General features: G+C 45.1%; 1 protein-coding gene and 1 long non-coding RNA gene across 5 annotated transcripts in view; one reads left to right on the forward strand and one right to left on the reverse strand.

The window, feature by feature from the left end:
* The window catches only part of LOC113570053 (uncharacterized), a 14,669-nt gene extending 14,258 nt beyond the window's left edge, over positions 1 to 411 (reverse strand). The window contains exon 1 of the long non-coding RNA XR_003409859.3: positions 273 to 411. This is a non-coding gene — a long non-coding RNA (uncharacterized LOC113570053). The remainder of the gene's footprint in view (positions 1 to 272) is intronic.
* A 57-nt stretch (positions 412 to 468) lies between these two features.
* Positions 469 to 21,750, forward strand: part of flna (filamin A, alpha (actin binding protein 280)) — a 30,357-nt gene continuing 9,075 nt past the window's right edge. For 2 of the 4 annotated variants that reach the window (XM_026998219.3, XM_026998221.3), the window contains exons 1-29: positions 469 to 609; positions 3,488 to 3,958; positions 11,603 to 11,854; positions 12,343 to 12,440; positions 13,306 to 13,453; positions 13,572 to 13,768; positions 13,897 to 14,059; positions 14,271 to 14,471; positions 15,347 to 15,484; positions 15,567 to 15,693; positions 15,795 to 15,931; positions 16,055 to 16,251; positions 16,348 to 16,461; positions 16,539 to 16,682; positions 16,782 to 16,905; positions 17,022 to 17,182; positions 17,266 to 17,356; positions 17,456 to 17,625; positions 17,762 to 17,879; positions 18,015 to 18,277; positions 18,387 to 18,705; positions 18,815 to 18,988; positions 19,094 to 19,256; positions 19,352 to 19,512; positions 19,607 to 19,774; positions 19,904 to 20,027; positions 20,447 to 20,603; positions 20,732 to 20,921; positions 21,551 to 21,574. In XM_026998219.3, coding sequence (XP_026854020.2) covers positions 3,583 to 3,958; positions 11,603 to 11,854; positions 12,343 to 12,440; positions 13,306 to 13,453; positions 13,572 to 13,768; positions 13,897 to 14,059; positions 14,271 to 14,471; positions 15,347 to 15,484; positions 15,567 to 15,693; positions 15,795 to 15,931; positions 16,055 to 16,251; positions 16,348 to 16,461; positions 16,539 to 16,682; positions 16,782 to 16,905; positions 17,022 to 17,182; positions 17,266 to 17,356; positions 17,456 to 17,625; positions 17,762 to 17,879; positions 18,015 to 18,277; positions 18,387 to 18,705; positions 18,815 to 18,988; positions 19,094 to 19,256; positions 19,352 to 19,512; positions 19,607 to 19,774; positions 19,904 to 20,027; positions 20,447 to 20,603; positions 20,732 to 20,921; positions 21,551 to 21,574 — 4,699 coding nt within the window. In that variant the 5' untranslated portion in view covers positions 469 to 609; positions 3,488 to 3,582. The remainder of the gene's footprint in view (positions 610 to 3,487; positions 3,959 to 11,602; positions 11,855 to 12,342; positions 12,441 to 13,305; positions 13,454 to 13,571; positions 13,769 to 13,896; positions 14,060 to 14,270; positions 14,472 to 15,346; positions 15,485 to 15,566; positions 15,694 to 15,794; positions 15,932 to 16,054; positions 16,252 to 16,347; positions 16,462 to 16,538; positions 16,683 to 16,781; positions 16,906 to 17,021; positions 17,183 to 17,265; positions 17,357 to 17,455; positions 17,626 to 17,761; positions 17,880 to 18,014; positions 18,278 to 18,386; positions 18,706 to 18,814; positions 18,989 to 19,093; positions 19,257 to 19,351; positions 19,513 to 19,606; positions 19,775 to 19,903; positions 20,028 to 20,446; positions 20,604 to 20,731; positions 20,922 to 21,550; positions 21,575 to 21,750) is intronic. The other 2 variants (XM_026998220.3, XM_081706942.1) reach the window with 1 other exon arrangement.

Here is a 21,750-nt window from a genome sequence, read left to right on the forward strand (position 1 = left end):
ACGGGCCGTTTACATTACAGGTAATATAGGCTAAAGTAATTGCATTAAACTAGTTGTGCGCTTGTCGTTCATTTATTTATTTTAAGTTTACCGGACAGGACTAGCGCCGTCTATAACTGTTAAGGAAACCGTTAAAACAGCAAAATGTTAGGAGTGTTTCCACTTAAGAAGGCTCTTGTTCTAAAAGCTCGACCTGAGAAGAAACAGTCCACAGACGTTCTGCACGGGCAGATGGAGCTGATACAGGCGCACGGAACAGGGTGACATCATACCTTTAAAATCCGAAGGCGCGGTCGCCGGTATAACGTCAGCCTTTCACAGAGCCGTGCTCACTTGCTTGGAAAAGGATCCCCCTCCTCTTTGATACTTTACCAATTAAGGCTCTCGCATTGGGGACACGCATGAGAGAAGGAGATAGAAAAGGCCAAGGGGTGTCACTAGTGTTCTTTCTGGAGTTCACCGAACTCGCATTTCCCCCAGGGAGGCTCGGTCAGTCCGGGAGGGAGGGACACTAACATAGTACATTTTTCCCTGTGCTACGCGCAAAGTCGTAAAGGATACAGAAGAAGAAGGTACCATTTGAAGGCAATTTGCAAATCAACAAAAAGTGTAAGAAAGTTCTCCCTTCCGTATCTCTCTTATAGTAAAGTTATATGTGCGTTTGTGCAGCTCATGCTGTCCGTGAACTGAGCTCTGCAGCTACAGTGCGTTGATAGTTGTACAGCAATTAGATGTACATATCGTGTATGCGCATTATTCATTGTTTGAGCTTTTTAAATTGAACTTTGGCTACAAGTATAAGAAAGTGGCCGGACCGCGGAAAAGTTAAACGCGTTAAATTGTGGACGGGAGAACAGTTCTTGTACAGTCGGACTTTGGGGGGCATTGGAAGTATTTTAGGTTCCGTTCCTAGTTTGTTTAGGGGTTGTACACCAGGGTTGCCAAGTGTTTGTTATAGTCTGTTTGTAATTTCGAAAACATTGTTTAAAACAGCAGATCATAGCAGTGATGTTCCGATTGGCACATCTCAGTTCATTCAGATTTCTATCGCGTGACCTGTTACATTTTCTAACCTTTGACCATTATAGGGTGGGTATAAGATCAAATGCATATCACTATACCAAATCTAAATAAGAAGTGTCTGAACTACGCTAGAGAGGTTCATATTCGCTTAAACTGATGTTGTACTCAGTTGGTGCTGTTCGTTATGCTATTCTGGATCGTCTTACACCGACGCGGAACAGTGTTACTGTTCTTGATAGTGGTCAGTGTTTTGATTTGTGTAAAGCACTGACATACACAAATCATTTGGCTCTATCCAGGGGTTTCAACGCGTCAGCCCCGTAATCTAATTAAGGCCTCCTCACCAAATAAGGGAAAATATGGGAAAGGTCCGCTCTCTGTCCAGCCTCTGATGTGAATGTGGACTGCGCCCCCCTAAGTTCACTCGGAATTATGCATTGGAAAATGCTCACCTGAGTGTAGCAACCTCGACGTCAGCGACAGCACACACAAGGTTAAAAAATTCACTAAGCAAACAACCTGTAGTTTATACACAGAAATGGCCTTTGGCTCGTGGGTTACGATTCAGTGCATCGAGCAGATACTAACAATAGTCTATGTCTAGCCATTCACGCAATAACACTGTTTTTTGTTTGTTTGTTTGTTTGTTTCTGTTACTTATAACGAAATACGAAATAAAGAGAGAGGCAGCTCTAATGTCGAAGGGCTGCAATCTGTGTTTTTCATTTCTCCCGTCGAGATAGCGCTCGCTGTGGTTGGCAGTATGTGGGTTAACCAAACTGCTTGCTTCCGCTTCGTGCAGTGCGAGCGCGGTCGTAAACGCGTGCCATGTGCACTGCAGCAGCACGCACCCTGAACAAATGCCTTTGCTCATGATGTGATAGTAGGCCAATCAGCATATGATTTTTTTTTTCTTCTTGTGGCCAATTATATATTTCTACATGCAGGATATTTTAAGTTAAACGATGACGACAATGTGATACTATAACATGGGGCACAACTAATATTTAGGACATAAACCCTTACTGTGAAGCTACTACTCGTTTTTGACCCCATTTTGTTTAGGGACCGTCTGATGCCCTTGACTTCTGGTATGATTTACCGGAATTCCATCGTTTATTCCCACGGGTTTCTTTTTATGTCCTGCAGATGGCGCCAAAGTACAAAATGAGTTTAGCGTGATAACGGAATGGAATACCTCACTTTATTATCTTTAATTTCTCGAAGCAGCTACTAAGTTTTATATTGAGTTTCGAATACAAAACTTTACGATCTAAGCTTTACATCTAAATGTTCGCGATAGATATTAAATTAATCCGCATATTTGCCCCGCTCCTCGTTTTGGCCTGTGTACACATACGTGTGTGTGTGTGTGTGCACATAAGGGGATAAAGTGAGTGACAGATAGAGAGAGAGACAGACAGACAGACAGAGAGAGAGAAAGAGAGCGAGAGAACGAACTGTGGTTGTTTTGGGGGACAGGGGGCGTCAGTGGCTAGATGGTAGGCATTCCTTACATTCTCGAGTGGAGGAAAATTCAGGAAAAAAAAAGACCAAAGGAAAACATTCTTTATGGCTGGTGTTCTCCACACACAGTTTTGACTTAGTTACCTTATTTAGTAAAACACTGAATTAATGCATCAGAGCTGTTTGCTAAATTGCTCCAACTTAATAAATCCAAGCAAGATACAAGTTGCAATAACATTATGATTTTATATATCTTGGATATTTAGTATATCATTTGCAGGTCCTCTCCCAACAGTGCTTTCCCATATTTATGCACAATGGGATATATGCCAACACATGAATATTACATATATTAAATGTAGAAGCAATCAGCCCATCAGCAAACAGCCCAATCAGCAAACAATATCCATTTGAATTTGTAAATCCTCTGGAGAACTAGACTTCTTTCTTTGTGTAGATTAATTCCGGAGCATCTTTATTTGTGATGGCATCACTGGAATGCTTTCCAGAAGCACTAGAGGATGATAGATAAACTCTCAAATTTTAAGTTGTGTAAACATACAGTTTATTGTAACATTCAATGTGTTGCTATTTACATATTTATTTTATTAATAAAAAAATAGAAATACAGTATAACTAGGTAAAAATAAAAACAAACGTTTATGTCTATGTTGTGGCGGCAGTTCAAGTATACCATTCAAACGCCACCCTTTTAAAAGAAAGGAAACGGGCTCGCTTGACAACATCAACGCACTAGACTCTCATAACAGCACAGAGCAACCTCCTTCTCAATTAAAAAAAAGTCATGCAATCAAGGTGTTAGCAGGTTCATTTAATTCTCCAATCAGTACCTAGTACCTACTCTTTATTATAAACAAAATGTTTTAGTTAATTCCAATAACATACCGGTAATTTTTTTTTAAAAGGGGTTTTATAAATGTAACCTTCTCTGAGATTTCTTAATTTCGTTGAGTTTACTTATTTGTCTTTGTTGTAGTTCAAGAACATTACAAAGAAGAGCCTAGCAGTTCTTCAAGACTCCACCCTAAAAGCGAGACAGCGAACTTGTGAGGGAGACCAGAGTCAATAAAAATGAGTCAACACTCACGCCTCCACCAGTCGAGCGCTGGCTCTCCCGTATCCAACGCCTCTCTCTCCCCGGATAAGGACGCAGACATGCCCGCTACGGAGAAAGATCTGGCTGAAGACGCACCATGGAAAAAGATCCAACAAAACACATTTACTCGATGGTGCAACGAACATCTGAAATGTGTGAATAAGCGCATAGCGAACCTGCAGACGGACCTGAGCGATGGACTCCGGCTGATCGGGCTTCTGGAGGTGCTCAGTCAGAAGAAGATGTTCCGCAAGTACAATCAGCGGCCGACGTTCAGGCAAATGCAACTGGAGAACGTCTCGGTGGCTCTGGAGTTCCTCGACAAAGAGAACATTAAACTTGTGTCGATAGGTATGTGTTTGTTTTTTTGTTTGTTTAAATCTATCAATTTCTATCCCACAGACCGCTAACTTTCCACAGCATAACTTTTCTCTACTTTTGTAACTGATCCCAGAATCGTTCCACAGCACTGGGTCTTTTAAATTTCGCAGCAAACCAACTTTTGATGCAAGTTTTGGTGTCTTTGACTCTCTCTCCTTGCTTTTGGTTCTCTCTCGATGAGTTCCATGATTGCGAATTCTAAAACTGGGTCAGCGTTTTATACATGTATTTATATTTAGGTTTTAGAACATGTTTATGCCGAGAGACGCCCAGGACACGAACATCTATAATGCTAGGCCACACAATAACGGGCACGAATAATGCAAAGTCGGGCCTAGATGGAAACACCGAATATATTTAGCTATCGTCTTTCATTATCCGATATGACCTAATGTTGTAGTATCTTAGTACAGTCATACTCTGAACTTTACATGTGCTTTGGATGCATCTACAAACGAGATAATTCAGGTTTTCTTGCTGTGATAAGTAATTTAACCTGTAACAACCTACTTTAATGTTTGGACCAAAGCCGCGCTTTTAGGGGTTGTGGCCGACCGATTTTATTTATTTATTTCTATATTTTGAGTCGAATGCCGACTGTCCACGTAGATTTTAAAGATTTGAAACCCCGCGAGGGCTTTTTATCGGCAACAAATAAATTATGCCAAACAAAACGTGCGCGAGGAGGGTGGGGAGCTAATCCTGTCATTGTGAATGTTTGCATCATCCCAAACTTTTCCATAGTTCTAGGGCCCCCTTTTTACTGATTGCTTATTTTAGAGTTGAATTGACTTCATAGTTTGTGTTTCATTGATCGGGTCATCCATACTGTAACAAACAAAATCCTTAAATCCTCTTTTAGGTCTTGTCACTACTTGTATAATTAGATGCACGCCTGGCGTGTTTCTTACAAAGCATCCAGGACAGGGCACGCCCTTTTCGGTTACTGAGTTCACCGCACACATTTGGACTTTTTGTTACTCCTAGTGACTTCTTGGACGTGTCCACCATGGGTAAAAATGCAGTGAGTGAGATTGGGGAATAGTGGCTAATTTAAGTAAATCCAATTGGTAAATGGGCTAAACCCACTTTTGCTGCCTAGACATAGTTATCACACTCTGTTCTGCCCTTGGTAGATATATTTCAGGGATATTGGTCTGTTTTGTCTTTATAAAACATGTACTCCGCTTTCATTATTTGCAGAGTAGTATTGCTAAAGGAGCAGAACACATTTTAAAAATTTGATTCAAGGGAATTTTAAATGTGTAGCAGTTTTATGGGTGCCATAGTCATTGGAATGCACATGTGTAGTCTTGAGACATTCAGATACAGACTTATCTGCTGTGCTTTCATTTTTACATAAATCACTTCAACCTCCCTTCAGTCTTGCCCATACTTCTTGCCTCTGTTCTGTAGTCTACTGTATCTGGTTAAGTGATAACATTTGAGGATCCCTGCCCATAGCCCAGGCAGGTTGCCCATTGCTCAAATGTTGGTTGGTCAGATATGGAGCACTTGAATGTTTCTGCATAGCCAGCTTTCCACAACAGGCCTTGGAGATATCAAGCCAAAATATTAGTAACTAAAACCTCTGGTGATGCCGTGTAATGTTTTTACGTCAGCTGGAGGAAGCTTGTTTGATTCAGCTACTTGATGCTGTTTGGCTTTCACGCATTGACATGAGACTTGAGTTGAAGGGGTTATAGTATGTGGCATTTTCTGCAGGGCCCTTTGTGGATATGCAGATGTATGGGATGCCTGTACTGTAGCAGTGGCAAGCAGGGTCCTGAATTTTCACCTGTGCGGCTTGCTTGTTCTGATTATAGGCCCTCTGCAGTTTTGATGATCCCCGTGTCAGGTTCGTCCTGATCAAAGCTAAATCTTTGATCAAGTTTTTGAGATCCTGAACGGCTTCATTAACTCCTACTGCTACTTTCCCTACTATTGCACACCTAACATGGATGTCTACGTGTTCTTGCACAGCTAGGACGGGCCGTGCCCAGCTTTCCAACAACCTTATCGACCCTCTGTGTGCACACCCGCTTGAGACGCGTGTAGGGCTTTCAGGTGCTAGAAAGCAAGAAACACCCTCCATCTCGAGCAGTCATCTCTGGGTGTGGCTGTGTGTGATTGTTGTCTTGCTCAATCTGCATGCCAGGACCTTGCTGCATAGCTCTCAGGATGGAACTTGACTCAGGCCTGCCACCGAAGTCAAGATTTTTTTTTTTTTAAAGTAAGAGCCTAAAGCTTGCAAGTTTAGAGATTTACACATTTAAACTATTTAAAGATTCCAAGCTTGACATGGACCTTAAGATGCAAATTGCTCTGAAATGGTTGTCGGCATCAGTGACTCAAAAGATTACTGGTTTGCACATATTTTAATTAGCTTGTCTGCTGTTAATCAGGTCATAAATCTAAAGGCCCCATTTAAACATGAGTGGGTGGGGAGGGGAGATGGGCACTAGTGGTTAATCACTGGCTTTGCAGAACGCAAGTTCTGTTTCATACCCCACCAGTGTGAAGTGATATTTGCTGTACTCATTTGCCCCATTACAGCAGGGCATCTGGTGTTAGGATGGGGTGACGTCAAGTAAGCCACCTACACTACAGTGAATATTGAGCTTTAGGGCTGTTGCAGAGATGCATGTTCATCCTTGTTGGCCAAAACACTTATTCACACATCAAAATAAGACATAAGAAATGACTTGTTGCCCTTTTAACATTATTGATAATTTGGAGGTAACTTTGCACTAATGATTTATATTCAGAACTCCTTCAGATTACGATCTGACCGTCTTTTAAGCAGTTCTCCTTTGGCATCCTGCTCTGACCATTGTCATCGGTATGATGCTAGATTGGTTCTTTTGCCATTTTGGTTCTGTTACACGCGTGTCATGTATGGATTTTTCTCCTATGCCAGTGCTGTAGCCCGTTTTGAGCATTTGATGCTGTTTCAGAGACCTGCATGTTTAGCTTGGATTCTTAACTCATGATCTTGTGTATTCCTGTGATGCATAGCAGCTATTGGTTGCAGCCTATCGAGGCTCCAGAGGTTCCTCAGCTAATGCCAGGATTTCCTGTTCCTTCCCAACCCTTGTGTGAGAACTGGTGTGGTGCTGAAGGCTTACGGTACGTTTGTGTAAGTGGAAAGCTTGGTGTATTGCAGTGTATTTAAGAGGAGGAGTAGGTAATTGGTGTAGTGGATCTAGGATATTGAGTGTAACAGGCTTTTTTTTTTTTTTAAATCTCATGCCAGCGATTTGAGGAAGGTGTGTGTGTGCGTGCGTGCCTGCCTGCCTACGTGAGAGCATGTCGCCTATGCCAACCACAATGGAAAGCACCTGGTAAGAGTGTGCAGATGGTTTCATCCCTCAGACATTTTAAATAGACAGTCAGGCTTAGAACAAGAGTACTTTGCACGAATGGGTCCTGGTGACTCACCGGTTGCATTTTGTTTTTTGTTTTTTTGGTTTTTTTTAAATACTGTGATTCACTAGCATTTTCCAATATTCTGAAAGCCTTCCAAACACACAGGCGGTTAGAGGTGGCTTTATAAGAAATGTTCAGGTGAGGGTAGTTTTCCTCTGTTCTTCTGGGACTTCCGTAATCCAGTTCTCCTCTGAGGCCAAGTCAGCAGATAGAGAAATTTGGTTTGGCACCACTTGTGAAGCTAGTTTTGAGTGATGTTGCAAAGTTGTCCTGACTGGGCTGTGGTTCTCCTTCCCTTTTATTCAATTTTTGTGCTGGTGTGCAGAATAATAACATGGGAGTAAATATGCCCTGGAATGTAGGTGTTTAATTGGCTGAAGGATTGCAGAGTCCTCCTTACTGTAGATGCTTACTTCAGCGACATTGCTGTTATGAGTCCTGGCTTCTTGCAGCCATATGTATTAGAGATGATGTGTAATGACTAGAGAGCTTTTGGATTGTGGTATTCCCCCATTGCAAGTGATTGTGCCACCAAAACTCTGATAATACCACCAGAGTTCAATGGACAGAAGCTAAAAATTACTGACTGCTAACTTAATTGAAATGTATAGATGCACATGTGAGGCGCGTCATTCTCTGAAAGTGCAAAATCTCTTGAATGTTTGGCTTCAGCTGGCTTTCTTTTAAATGGGAGGCTTAAGCACATAGCACCTACTCATCAATCCTCTGAGCTTGGGCATAATAACATTTCTTATGAAGGGCTACTGTGTGTAGGCTGAAGTAACTTGGCTCCATCCAGCCGCAGAACACACGGAGCCAAATGACGACGATCCAGTTTCGTCAATATGGGGTTTTACAAAAGACCAAACACAGCAGTTTTCAGTGTTCCAGGCTTTTTTTTTTTTTCCCTCCCCTCTTCGCCTTCTTCCCCCACCCCCCTTCTCTCCTCCTCTATTCTCCCTCCCTCTCTGACTCTGCCTTTCTCTCCCTCCCTCCTTCTCTCTCTCTCTCCCTCACACGGATTCCCTCCCTCGCTGTAATCAGAAACCTCTATGCAGGGAAATGGGTAGCCTGCCAGGATCAAGTTTGCTTCTGCCCTTTTAAGGCTAAAAAACCAGGGGGAGCGCTTCCAAAAGAAAGGGGGGGGAGGCAGAGTGAGGCAGAAGAGGGAGGGACATCTGGAAGCAGCAGAAAGGAAAGAAAGAGGAAGTTTGCACGCAGAGTTCGTTCTCAAAGTGCGTGTTGGACACTAGATTTTGAAAAAGCTTTCCTGTATGTGGTAATGTGGTACTGCATGGTGTCTCTGCCACATGGCCTTGCTCAGGGGTCTTAAGCCCTAGACCCCCAAATTATACTCTCGGGCAGCTCAAGTATTAACACTGAATGCTGGCTGATATCCATTTTTATATTCCTTTAGTTCTGTTTAAGGTTCACACCATTAAACATGAATGGAATGATGCATGTGTGACTGGGTGATGGGAATGTGGGCAATTTCCTGAGGATTTGCCCTGCTGCCATGCTCTTGGTGCTACTACCCCCTCATTTTTACTTTGAAGTTTAGCACAGAAAGCAATAAGTAGCCTGTTCTGAGTTCTAGATGTCCCCTTCACCAGAATGAACGTGCCTATTGGTTTCCTGGTGGGATGGGGCCCCGACCCCCTAGGCTGTATGAAATGCATCTGCTGTGGTTCTTGTCATGGTGTGTCAGAGGTCTGGGCAAGGGGTTAGAGGTGATCACTCAGAGGCACTGTAGTTGTTTAGTAGGTCCAGAGAGACGGTGAGTCATGGGAATGTGTCTCAAGAAATCGGTGCTCCATGTCCTGAAATGATGAGTCAGGCTTGTGAAATACCTCAGCCAGCATGCCCAACCTACTACTGTCAAGTCTTTCTCCCTCTCCCCTCCTGTGTCTCTCTTGATTTCATGTTTTGGGAATTTGATGGCCAACCCAGACTATCCATGTCCAAAAAAGGTCTGAGGCTGGCGTGGTGGCAATGCTGTTGTATAGATTCCCATGTTTTGTTTGCTACTGTGATGTGCGTCATCAGCCCCCTGGCTTCAAAACATCTGCCACTAAAACACACATACACTATAAAGTATAGTTTGTGGTTCCCAGGAATCTGCAGAATGTGTAATGCCATCTGTCAGACGAGTTGTCCAATAAGAAGCTCAATTGAGTGGCCGTCTCCGGACCAAAAAGTGTGTATTGGTGCTGCTGTACCCCTGGTATTTCAAGCCATACCCCCACTCAGCCATGCGTCATTGAGAGCATTGGGATCTGGGCCATGCCTAAGCCTAGCAAATGCGTCTGGGTGAACACAATTCATCGGCCGTTAAAAGAAGGCAGTGTTGCATAAGAGAAGTGGCGTGTTTGTAGCTCTTTCCCCAGCTGTTCTGCTAGCCTGAGGTCGGCTCTTACACACATGGTGTGTAGTAGTGCACAAGGCTGGGGTGACTGCCACACCCTACCCAGCCTGCAGCTCAACACATCCCTCATGGTGCTAGGACATGCTCCAGCCTGCTCTGGGCTGCAGAATGCCGCCCTCCTGTGCCACGTGCACAATCCGTCTTCTCTGTATAATGCTTGTCTCTGAAGCATTATCACATGCATACGTTGTCATGGTGACTGTTCCAGTCATGAGGGCGTGGTGTCACACATGCACACAATGCACCCTACCCTGTCTCACCCCAGCCTGACCTTTTAGTGTGACGAGCAAAGAGTGAGCCATCAGATGTGTCTGCGCGCGCACACACACACATACACACACACACACACACACACACACACACACACACCTCCCCCTGCCGCTCTTTCCTCCTGGTGTTTACCCCCCCTTCCTAGGGCTTTGAGCAAGACTACTGTTCTTTTTATGGGGGGTGGTCTTGAAGCCATTTTCTTCCAGACTGAAGACGCCTGGGTCAAGTTCAGTAGGCTCTTCATCAGAAGCCAAGCTGAGATTTTTATTTTATTTTAAGAGGGTTTGTTAGAGGCTTGTAGAGCATGCTTAAATGAATGGGAGGCTTGTTGAAAAGGAAATTGCAAATATAACGTTCACATGGCAGGAAAGGCACAGTGGAGTGAGGGTCAGGAGCAGGATGAATGTTATGCCAGGTTTCAAAATCTACAATGTGTTCAGGTTTCTATTTGAGGCAGATTCTTGGAAGTCTGATGCTGGGTAATGCTGACCTTGCTCAGTGCTATGGGGATGTCCAGAACCCTCTTGCTTGTGTGTCCATTTACGTGTGTTGAATTCCATAAAGATGACCCACTTGTTTTCTCCGAGAGGGAGTGGCCATGGTGTGTTTGGGCGGTGGGGGGCATTGTCTGTGGAGAATTGAAGTCCGTACTCAGCAGACCATGCTTCAGTTAGAACAGGAAGAACTCTCCCCTCCCCACGCTACCCTGAGCACATGCTGTAACAGCCTGTAATCGCCCGGGTTATCTACAGCCTCCTTTAATCGGCTCAACTCGGGCCAAGGTCTGTGTGCTCTCTGCTGCAGGGGACAGGAGTGTCTCAGCGTGCGTTCAAGTGTTTTTGGGGGTGTGAACCTGGGGTGTCTTCGGCTCACGTGATCCTTCAGTGTTTGTGACTCTGAGCGTTGCTGCTAACTGCATAGGCAGCCGGATGGGTGTGTGCTGCCGCTGGTTACCGAGATAAATGGAGAAGTGCAAATGCTAACTGAGTAATGCTGTTTCCACAGCCGGTCAGGGTGGAGTAGGTATGAATTGTGGTCTGCTTCTGCTGGACCGTAGGCCTGGTAACTGGTTGCTGTCCTGCGCATTCTCTGCTGCAAGGCTTTAGTGCAGTCTCCCACTCGGAAGGTATTGTCCTGAAACGGTCTATAGATGGGAGGGTGCCAAATAACCCCACCACGTAATCCATAGCTTTCTGCCTTCATTTAAAGATTTTTGTAAAAAGCTTGCTGAATCTAAAATTGAGCAGATCTGTATATTTTGGAGATGTTGTGCTGATGGACAAGATTTCCATTGTTTAATAGCAGGGACATTTCCATCATGAAAATGAATCTCAGTGCCTTTATAAAGTGAAAAAAAAATTCCATCTGTGGAAAAAGCCCAGAGATGGAGAAGCCTTACTGGTGTCAGTCACAGATCTCTCTTCTGTTGGTTCCACTCCATGCCTTTCCTCACTCTCCTCTAACTCTTTCTCTGTCTCCTCCCCCTGCAGACAGCAAGGCCATCGTGGATGGGAACCTGAAGCTTATCCTGGGCTTGATATGGACCCTTATCCTGCACTACTCCATCTCCATGCCAATGTGGGATGAAGAGGAGGACACGGATGATGCCAAGCAGAAGACACCCAAGCAGAGGCTCCTGGGCTGGATCCAGAACAAGCTACCCGAGCTTCCCATCACCAACTTCAGCCGTGACTGGCAGTCGGGCAAGGCCCTGGGAGCACTGGTGGACAGCTGTGCTCCAGGTGAGGCCCTTGGTCACCAAGCTAAACTGCAGGGGAGGCTGAGTGGAGGGAGGGGGCAGATCTCCAGTGCACAGCCACCTGATTGGAGGAGAGGGGGGGTGTATGGTGACCTATGCCTTTTTTGTTTTGGGGATGGTTGGCATACTTGGAGTATTTTTGAAGGACTTTGCAGCCAGGTGCTAGCCAGCATAGCAAGAGGAACTGTGTTTTGAGGGAACAAATGTTGAGTTTTGAGCAGGATGTGTGGTCAGGTGTGTTTTTTTTTTTTTTTTTTTTTTTTTTTTTTTGTTTAACCGACCCTTCAAGAACTGAAAAGATGGTGGTTTGGTTTCTCTCTTCCCCCCCCCCCCCCCCCTTCTTTCTTTTAAAAAAACAAAATGGGTGAATTTACCTAGCAGTGCTGCTGTCCTCCAAGTCTTGAATTTGCCATCACTGATCTGATGGTTTAGATCAAGCCCTGTCTGAACATGCTTTTTGTGATTCCATAGGTCTGTGTCCAGACTGGGACTCGTGGGATCAGACAAAGCCTGTGGACAATGCCCGTGAGGCCATGCAGCAGGCTGATGAGTGGCTGGGTGTGCCTCAGGTAACCATGATGGGCTCAGTTTGTCTGTCTGGGCGGATTTACCATTGCTGCTGGCAGATCCCCTTTTTAAAATCATGTACTCCATGAAGAGGCTGTAGTGTGACGTGGGGGTTTTTGTGTGTGGTGTCATGTCTTGAATAAGCAGTTCTAGAAATTCATTAAAGCTTTTCTATATGCAAGAGAATGGAAAGTTTGTCTCCATAATTCTGATGTTGACCTTTTTAGAAACATTAGTTTTGGAGATAAATTCTGCTACTGCTTTGTACTGAAAATCACAAATTTGTATATTCAAATGCTAAATACTATATGCTAAAATATTACAAACAAAATGGGTCATATTTAACAAAGGTCTTTTTCCAGTCAAGAACTTTAAAATGGGAAGATGTTCCCCTGCAACAGTAGTTCGTTTCAGTTGGGGGGAGAGAAGCGAGTTTGTTTGATTTTTGTTTTTGTTTGTTTGTTTTGGTAATGATTTTGTTTTGGAATGTAAATATCTTGGGCTAACACCAGGTGGAAGAACTGATGATGGGGTTACTGTTAATGTTTGTTACTTGGTTGCCAAGAACATCATGACGACAATCTCCCATACAAGTCTGGTAGTGGTTTAATCATTTTACTATGTAGGTACATCTTGATTGCGTGCCACGTCTCGTGCATTGCTTGCAGTCAGTTGCAAGTGTTGTTTCTGCTGTGTTGTCTTGTGCCCACAGTCTGACATGTGGTGGTGTCGGTCGTCTCGTACAAGATGGGCCCTGCTTATGACTCGAGCACAGGATGTTTTTTGCCGTTTTCCTTTGATGCTAAGTGATGTGCATCAAGTTACTTGTTTTATGTGCATTGCCTGCTTTTCTCTCCCCTCTACCAGGTCATTACCCCCGAGGAGATCGTGGATCCTAATGTGGACGAGCACTCGGTCATGACCTACCTGTCACAATTCCCTAAAGCCAAGCTAAAGCCCGGTGCCCCCCTCCGCCCCAAACTCAATCCCAAAAAGGCCCGTGCCTATGGTCCAGGTATGATGTACCCATCGAAGCCCAGTGCAAAACTGCACAAGGTGTGCTGACTTATGCAAACTGATGTACAATCCCATGAAACCACCGTGGTGAAGACGAACACTGTTTCTGTATCCAGGTATTGAACCCACTGGTAATGTGGTGATGAAGAAGGCAGTCTTCACTGTGGAAACCATCAGTGCAGGCCAGGGAGAGGTTCTGGTTTATGTGGAGGACCCAGCTGGCCACCGTGAGGAGGCTAAAGTCACGCCCAACAATGACAAGAATCGCACTTACTCAGTAGTGTATGTTCCTAAAGTCACAGGGCTTCATAAGGTAAATGATGGGTCATATCTTGATGTGTGTTAAGTGATCCAATATGTAAAGAGGCTTAAAACGTTGTGCCTTAATTGACTTTTATGCCATTCACAGTGGTTACCCTTGACCTGTGTCCTGTCCCCTAGGTGACAGTGCTGTTTGCAGGGCTGCACATCTCGAAGAGCCCATTTGAGGTGGATGTGGGGATGGCTCAGGGAGACTCCAGCAAGGTTACTGCTCAGGGGCCTGGCCTGGAGGCTGTGGGCAACATAGCTAACAAGAGCACCTACTTTGACGTCTATACTGCCGGTAGGCATTCCCTTATGTTCGTTCCTTGCAGTAGTGATCTTCACTAAAATGGGGAATAGGAGAGTTGGGAAAAGAACTACAAAACTGGAATTAACAATTATTTAAAATGATGCCTGACCTTCAAAACCCTTCAGTTTGGGGTTGTGGCAAATTACAAGATTTATTTCTCCCCACTGCCCCTCCAATTGTACTCTTTCCTTCTGTGTCTCAGGTGCAGGAGTGGGAGAAGTGGAGGTGGTCATTGTGGATCCCAGCGGCAAGAAGGACAGTGTGGAGCACCAGATTGAGGACAAGGGCAACAGCAGCTACCGCTGCACCTACAAACCCACCCAGGAGGGCCAGCACGTCATCTACATCACATTTGCTGGTGGCCAGATCTCCAAGAGCCCCTACACGGTCAACGTGGGCGAGGGTGAGAAGCTGACAAAGCAGGGTGAAGGGGAGTGAGGCGCAGGAAAGAGAAGTGGCTATTGGTGAAGCTGTAGGAGGGAGAGGATTTGGTGGGGCACGAATGGTCGTGTCCACTTCACATGTACCTGAAAAGACGTTTTGGTGCATAGACTTGCAGTCTTATGGGAAGTTGTAGATGGATTTGTTTTTACTGCACCTTCTGTCATTGCTTTTCTCATTCTCCTTTTTCTCTCAACTGTTTTTTCCTGCTGATTCTATCATCCTGAAGGACAGCTGTCATCTGTTTTGGTGATCTCTCTTCCTCTCTCTCTGGATCGGTCTCTTGGCCTCTGACATCATTTCCTGTGCCCATGGATCAGTGTTGGGTACTTTTGCTTGCTTACTGTTGACGTGCTGCATGTTTTGTGAACTGAAGTCATTCTGCCTCTGCATACAGCCGATGTGTTATGGTGTCTCTCAGCCACAGTGAGCTATTCTAAATGGGGGGGCAAATCCCAAAAAACTCTTGTTACTAATAGAGCCATCTCCATCTCAGTGGAAGCCTATGGAGATCAGCATTAAGTGACGCATGCTGCAGTCATCTTTCAAGGCTTTACTAACCTTTTTTTTTTTTTTTTGGTCAGCTAGAGACACAAGCCCAGCTTCCTTTACTGATGCACTGTGCTGCTGATTCTGCTGTCCGTTTCCTCTTTTGTCTGTGCTCATAGCCTGGCAAAGATAATGGCTCTGCCACTCATTGTTCCTTCTATCTCCACTTCAGCATGTCCGGGAGTTCCTGCCCGTCTCTGAAAAGCCTAACTGTTCCAGTAACTATTGGGTATTTGGGGTGCGCATTGCACATGGTAATTAACTTTCCATGTCATTTTCCTCTTTCAGCCTGCAACCCCAGCCTGTGCAGAGCCAAGGGTCGTGGCTTGCAGCCCAAAGGCCTGCGGATCAAGGAGACGGCAGAGTTTAAGGTCTACACCAAAGGAGCTGGCACAGGAGACCTGAAGGTCACCATTAAAGGCCCTAGTGAGTGATGCCCAGGGCCGAACAAGCAAATGGGGTTGTTTTTGTATTGTATGCGTCTGTCACACATGAAATTGTTTTCCAGAGGGTCTGGAGGAGCCCTGTAAGAAGAAGGACCTGGGAGATGGAGTCTATAGCTTTGAGTATTACCCCACAACACTGGGCACCTACATCATTACAATCACCTGGGGTGGCCAGCATATTCCTCGCAGGTTAGGCTTGGCTGCTGTATCTACCATCATCCCAGAAAGGGAAGCAAAAGCAAGGCACTGTAAATCTGGCCTCCCCATTCATGCCCACTTTGTTTTGTCAGCCCGTTCGAAGTGAAGGTGGGCAGCGAGGCAGGACCACAGCAGGTGCGAGCATGGGGCCCAGGGCTGGAGAGTGGTGTTGTGGGCAAGTCTGCTGACTTTGTGGTGGAGGCGGTCGGAGACGACGTTGGCACCTTGGGTGAGCTCATCCAGCATTTTGCACGCCACATTATCAAACTGGGACCCTGTTTTGGTCATGAGGATTTGTTGAAACACATGGCAGACCACTCCAGTGGTTCACCTTCACTGCTTTTCTGCTCAGGTTTCTCTGTGGAGGGTCCATCCCCAGCCAAGATAGAGTGCGATGATAAGGGCGACGGCTCCTGTGACGTGCGCTACTGGCCCACAGAGCCGGGCGAGTACGCCGTGCATGTGCTTTGTAGGAACGAGGACATCCAGCTCAGCCCCTTCATGGCTGAAATCATACCGGCGCCAGACAGAGACTTCCACCCCGAAAAGGTCTAGATGCTTCTCCCAGCTGCTTACTGCCCGAACATGAGAGCTGCAAATGCCAAGTGTTTGGGCACTGACCTGTTTACTTCACTGCATTTGTAGGTGAAGGCCTATGGCCCAGGCCTCCAGAGCAGCGGTCTGGCTGTAGGGAAACCAGCTGAGTTCACTGTGGATGCCAAATTGGGTGGCAAAGCTCCTCTAAAGATTCAAGCTCAGGTATGTTGCCTATACCCTTTGTACCATGTTTAGAGGATTAAAACAAGATGATCATTATGATTCTTTGCTCCTCTCAGGATCGTGATGGAAACCCAGTGGACATGCAGGTGAAGGATAATGGTAACGGGACATACAGCTGTAGCTACAACCCTCGTAAACCCATCAAACACACAGTCATGGTGTCCTGGGGTGGAGTCAACATCCCAGAGAGCCCCTTCAGGGTCAGTTGCTGCTGAAATCTCAAGACCTGCATTACACTTTTTATATGGTTATATATGTTTGATGTGTGTGTGTGTGTGTGTTCTTAACCTAACCTGTAGATGAATATTGGAGCTGGATGCCATCCTAATAAGGTGAAGGTATCTGGACCTGGTGTTGCCAAGACAGGCCTGAAGGCTTATGAGCCAACGTACTTTACTGTGGACTGTTCAGAAGCTGGCCAGGGTAAACTTTGTTTTTTGTTGTTTTTTTTTTTTAATAACAATCCTACTCTAAGCTTTTGGTGCATCACATCTGTTTTTGGTAACTGCTGTACTTCAACACTTCATTCTTCTCTGTAGGTGATATCAGTATTGGCATTAAGTGTGCTCCAGGCGTGGTGGGACCAGCTGAGGCTGACATCGACTTTGACATCATCAGAAATGATAATGACACCTTCACAGTTAAATATACTCCCCCTGGAGCTGGAAGCTACACTATCATGGTTCTGTTTGCTGATCAGGCAAGTAGCGATTGTGTGTGGGTGCATGCATGGGTGTGCATGTTCATGTTCTTGCGAGTGTTGACATCTGATTTGTCTTACAGGCCATTCCCTTGACGCCCATTAGAATTAAAGTGGATCCCTCACATGATGCCAGCAAGGTCAAAGCAGAGGGACCTGGTCTCAGCCGCACTGGTGAGAACATATGTCAATAGGTTACATTTTGGTCCATATCAGGCAGAGATGTGGCATAAATGAACAAGCATAATTGTGCTCCATGATTTGTTCCCTCAGGTGTGGAATTGAGCAAGCCCACTCATTTTACTGTAAATGCCAAGGGAGCAGGCAAAGCCAAGTTGGATGCTCAGTTCACTGGCCCTAACAAGGCAGAGGCTGTGCGAGACTTTGACATCATCGACAACCATGACAACACGTATACTGTCAAATACACCCCAGTGCAACAGGTAAGAACACAATTCCCATTTTCAAGAGCAGTAGTCCTGATCCTTTTAAAGTATTCAGATATTTAGTGCCAGTTTGGCCCTTTTAACACAAACCAGAAGTGTGTAAGATCTGCTTTACCCAGTTTTCTCTCTTCAGGGTAATATGGGTGTGAATGTGACCTATGGCAGTGACCCCATTCCCAAGAGCCCATTTGCTGTGGCTGTGGCTCCTTCACTGGATCTCAGCAAGATTAAAGTTGCAGGCCTTGGAGAAAGTATGTTATTACATCCATGTACTGCTTTGATGTTTTGAAGCAAGAGTCCAATAACAATTTTACTCCCTAATGCTTTGGAATAATAATTAATAAAAAAAAAAAACAAAAAACTCTTGCAATTTCTTTCCACTTCAGAGATGACTGTTGGGAAAGACCAGGATATTACAGTAAAGTCAAAGGGTGCAGGTGGCCAGGGTAAAGTTGCTGCAAAGGTGACTGGACCATCTGGTAAACCGGTGGCGTGTAAGGTGGAACCAGGTTTAAGCCCAGAAACCAGCCAGGTCCGCTTCATTCCCAGAGATAAGGGACCCTATGAGTTGGAGCTCACTTATGATGGTGCCCCCATCCCAGGAAGCCCCTTCCCTGTAGAGGCTGTGGCTCCCACTGACCCATCTAAGGTGAGGGAGTTGCTCTGTGGATATATTGATTTGTTTCTGCAAAAAGCTGATCTAATTTCTCTACATTGTTCTGGTCATCTACAACTGACTCATTTGCTCTGGTTTTCAGGTTCGCTGCTCTGGCCCAGGTTTGGAGCGAGCCAAAGTTGGCGAGACTGGCCAGTTTGTGGTTGACTGCACCAACGCTGGCCCAGCTGAGCTGACCATTGAGATAATCTCTGATAATGGCACTGAGGCTGAAGTCCACATCCAGGATAATGGTGATGGAACTTACACCATCACCTACATTCCACTGTACCCTGGAGCCTACACTCTTACCATCCGCTATGGTGGACAAGATGTTCCAAACTTCCCTGCAAGACTCAGTGTGGAGCCAGCTGTAGAAACTAGTGGTGTAAAAGTGTTTGGACCTGGGGTTGAAGGCAAAGGTAAGATTTACCTCCCCTACTCACAATGCATGTTCTGTTGTCTGTTTAAATACGACTAAGGGTAAAATTCCTTTGTGCAATTTTAAGATGTTTCTTATTTCCTCTGAAGGAGTTTTCAGAGAGGCTACCACAGATTTCACTGTTGATGCTCGTGCTCTTACCAAAACTGGAGGCAAACACATCAAGACCTGTATCAACAACCCATCTGGCAACCGCACTGAGGCTCTCATCCGGGACCTGGGAGATGGTACCTACAAAGTGGAATACACCCCTTATGAAGAGGGTAAGCCTTCATGGTTCTTCGAGAGCCGCAGCACAGGTCAATGGCTTGTTTAGCTTTAATATTGGTAAACCAAATTTTGGCCTGATGAGTGGTGTTTATGGGCAGGTCCCCACAGAGTGGAGGTTTCCTATGATGATGCCCCAGTTCCCAACAGCCCGTTCCGTGTGCCCGTGACGGAGGGCTGTGACCCAGCTCGTGTGTGCGTACATGGTCCAGGACTGCAGGCTGGAATCACCAACAAACCCAACAAGTTCACTGTGGAGACCCGGTGAATAGTCAGCTGCAGTTCTGAGTGTTGCTCGCTCGCTCGCTCGCTCGCTCGCTCGCTCTCACATATTTATTTATTTATTTGTGTGTCTGTAGTGGGGCTGGTACAGGAGGGTTGGGTCTGGCTATGGAGGGACCCTCGGAGGCAAAGATGTCCTGCACTGACAACAAAGATGGCAGCTGCTCTGTTGAATACATCCCATATGAGCCAGGGACTTATAACCTGAACATCACCTATGGAGGCCAGCCAGTCACTGGTGGTTATTTATTTAGTTGCTGTTTCCTCCTCTCCTAGCTTGTCATTTCTCCCCCCCCCTAAAAAATCATTAATACTACTACCTTCTCTTGCAGGAAGTCCTTTTTCTGTGCCTGTCCATGATACTGTTGATCCCACAAAGGTGAAATGCCAGGGTCAGGGTCTTGGGACCAACGTGCGGGCCAATGTCCCGCAGGTTTTCAGTGTGGATGCCAGCAAGGCAGGTGTGGCTCCGCTGAAGGTCCGAGTGCAGGGACCCAAAGGTAAAAGAATGTGGGCATGCATGGACTCTTGAATTTATTTATTTATTTTTAAGTGCACTTTAAACACATCTTTTTAAAAATGAGGAAAACCAAGCTGATGCTGACATGCTGGTCTTAACATGTATTCAGGTGTGGTGGAGCCAGTTGAGGTGGTGGATAATGGAGACCAGACTCACACTGTGAGCTACGTGCCCACCAGAGAAGGGTCATATTCTGTTAATGTACTGTATGCTGATGAGGAGATCCCACGCAGGTACACACCTGCATCACAGCCACTACCAACACTGTACTTTTTAAACCAGGCCAGAATTGAATTGGCAGTGATGCCGTCTGAGACCCAGCAGTCTACGCTGGCTTGCTGCATGGCTTGGTTTCCTCTTCTACTGATTGTGACTGACCAGTCATGCTATCACAGATTAGTACAGACAGCTGTTCCATAGAGACAAGTTGGGTAGCTGCACAAGGTCAGGATATTGCTCCATTAGCAAGCTAATAATTGCTATGCCACTGTGATGACTGCAACAACTAAAACTTGCTAGAAGGTCAGAGGGGGTGGAGGACAAATCTTCAAGCAGACTCCGAAATATAAACGTTCACTGAATAAATTGGCACTTCATGCTGCTTTTCTCCCTCTTGTCTTCCTCTTCATCCAACATGCTGTCTCTTTTTTAGTCCTTTCAAAGTAAAGGTTCTGCCCACACATGATGCCAGTAAGGTCCGTGCCAGTGGCCCTGGTCTTAATACCACCGGTGTGCCTGCCAGCCTTCCAGTGGAATTTACCATTGATGCAAAGGATGCTGGAGAAGGACTTCTGGCTGTGCAGATCACTGTAAGTTCAAGAGTTTGTTGCTGAACTGCCACAGTCATGCTTAGCTTAGAATTCATTAAAATGGGGGCATTTTGTTTTTCTGATGGCAGTCTTTCAGCAATTGTTTTCATGCATATATTGTCATTTAGGATCCAGAAGGGAAGCCCAAGAAGGCAAACATTCGTGATAACCAGGACGGCACTTATCTGGTGTCTTATGTGCCTGATATGACTGGGCGCTACACCATCCTTATCAAGTATGGTGGGGATGAGATCCCGTACTCCCCATACCGCATCAGAGCTGTGCCCACAGGAGATGCCAGCAAATGCACAGTAACTGGTAGGCTTCCCCTGTACAATACTAGTTGCTCAATCACTGAAACATTAAATGTAATTTTTGAATGTTTGTGGGGTTTTTTTTTTTGTTTTTTGTTTTTTCCCTATGCATCTCCATTCAGAAAATTTATCCTATAAGACTTTGAAGATGTCTACCTCTCTGGGTGCAGTTTTCTGCAGTGGGAATTAGTGTGTCCAGACTGAAATACATTTTTTATATATATATATAAAATGAACTATTTTGATCTTTAAACAGCCAGAGTATTCTGTTGTGCCTAAGAATTTCAGCCCTAATTTAAAATTCCTTCCAAAAGCCAAACCACTCAAATATTTAATCAATGCATTACCCTTCTGTGGTATGTAGTATTTCAATGGTTATGCTGGTTGAAGACCTCTAAATGATTGTGTGTATGTGGCTCCCAACCTTGTCACCTACTCAGAAAACACCCTGTTGTGCAGAGCTGCTCTCACTCCCAGCACACTGTTCACTACTTATTTAAAAACAGTTCCTTCCTTTTTTTTTTCTTTTATTTGAGCACATTTTGTTGTGTATTGTCCTGATTTTTTATTTTTATTTTTTTTGTTTTTCCTTTACTTCTCACTTTTTCCACACTCCGCTTCTCACGTTCTCAGTCTCAATTGGAGGTCACGGTTTGGGTAAGATCTTTGACGGATGTCTCGCTCCAGACTGTTCTTTTTGCATGCAGAATGGCACCATCCTGCTTTTCTGATTAGTACTCCTTCAAAACCCATTAATTGTCTAATTTTAAGTTTGTTCTTTAAAAGTCTCTCTTAAAAGGTGAAATTAATTTAGATTAAGAATGTAGTTCCCA

This window comes from Electrophorus electricus, chromosome 24, assembly GCF_041902795.1.
Source record: "Electrophorus electricus isolate QZ-2024a chromosome 24, ASM4190279v1, whole genome shotgun sequence".
Classification (NCBI taxonomy): Eukaryota; Metazoa; Chordata; class Actinopteri; order Gymnotiformes; family Gymnotidae; genus Electrophorus; species Electrophorus electricus.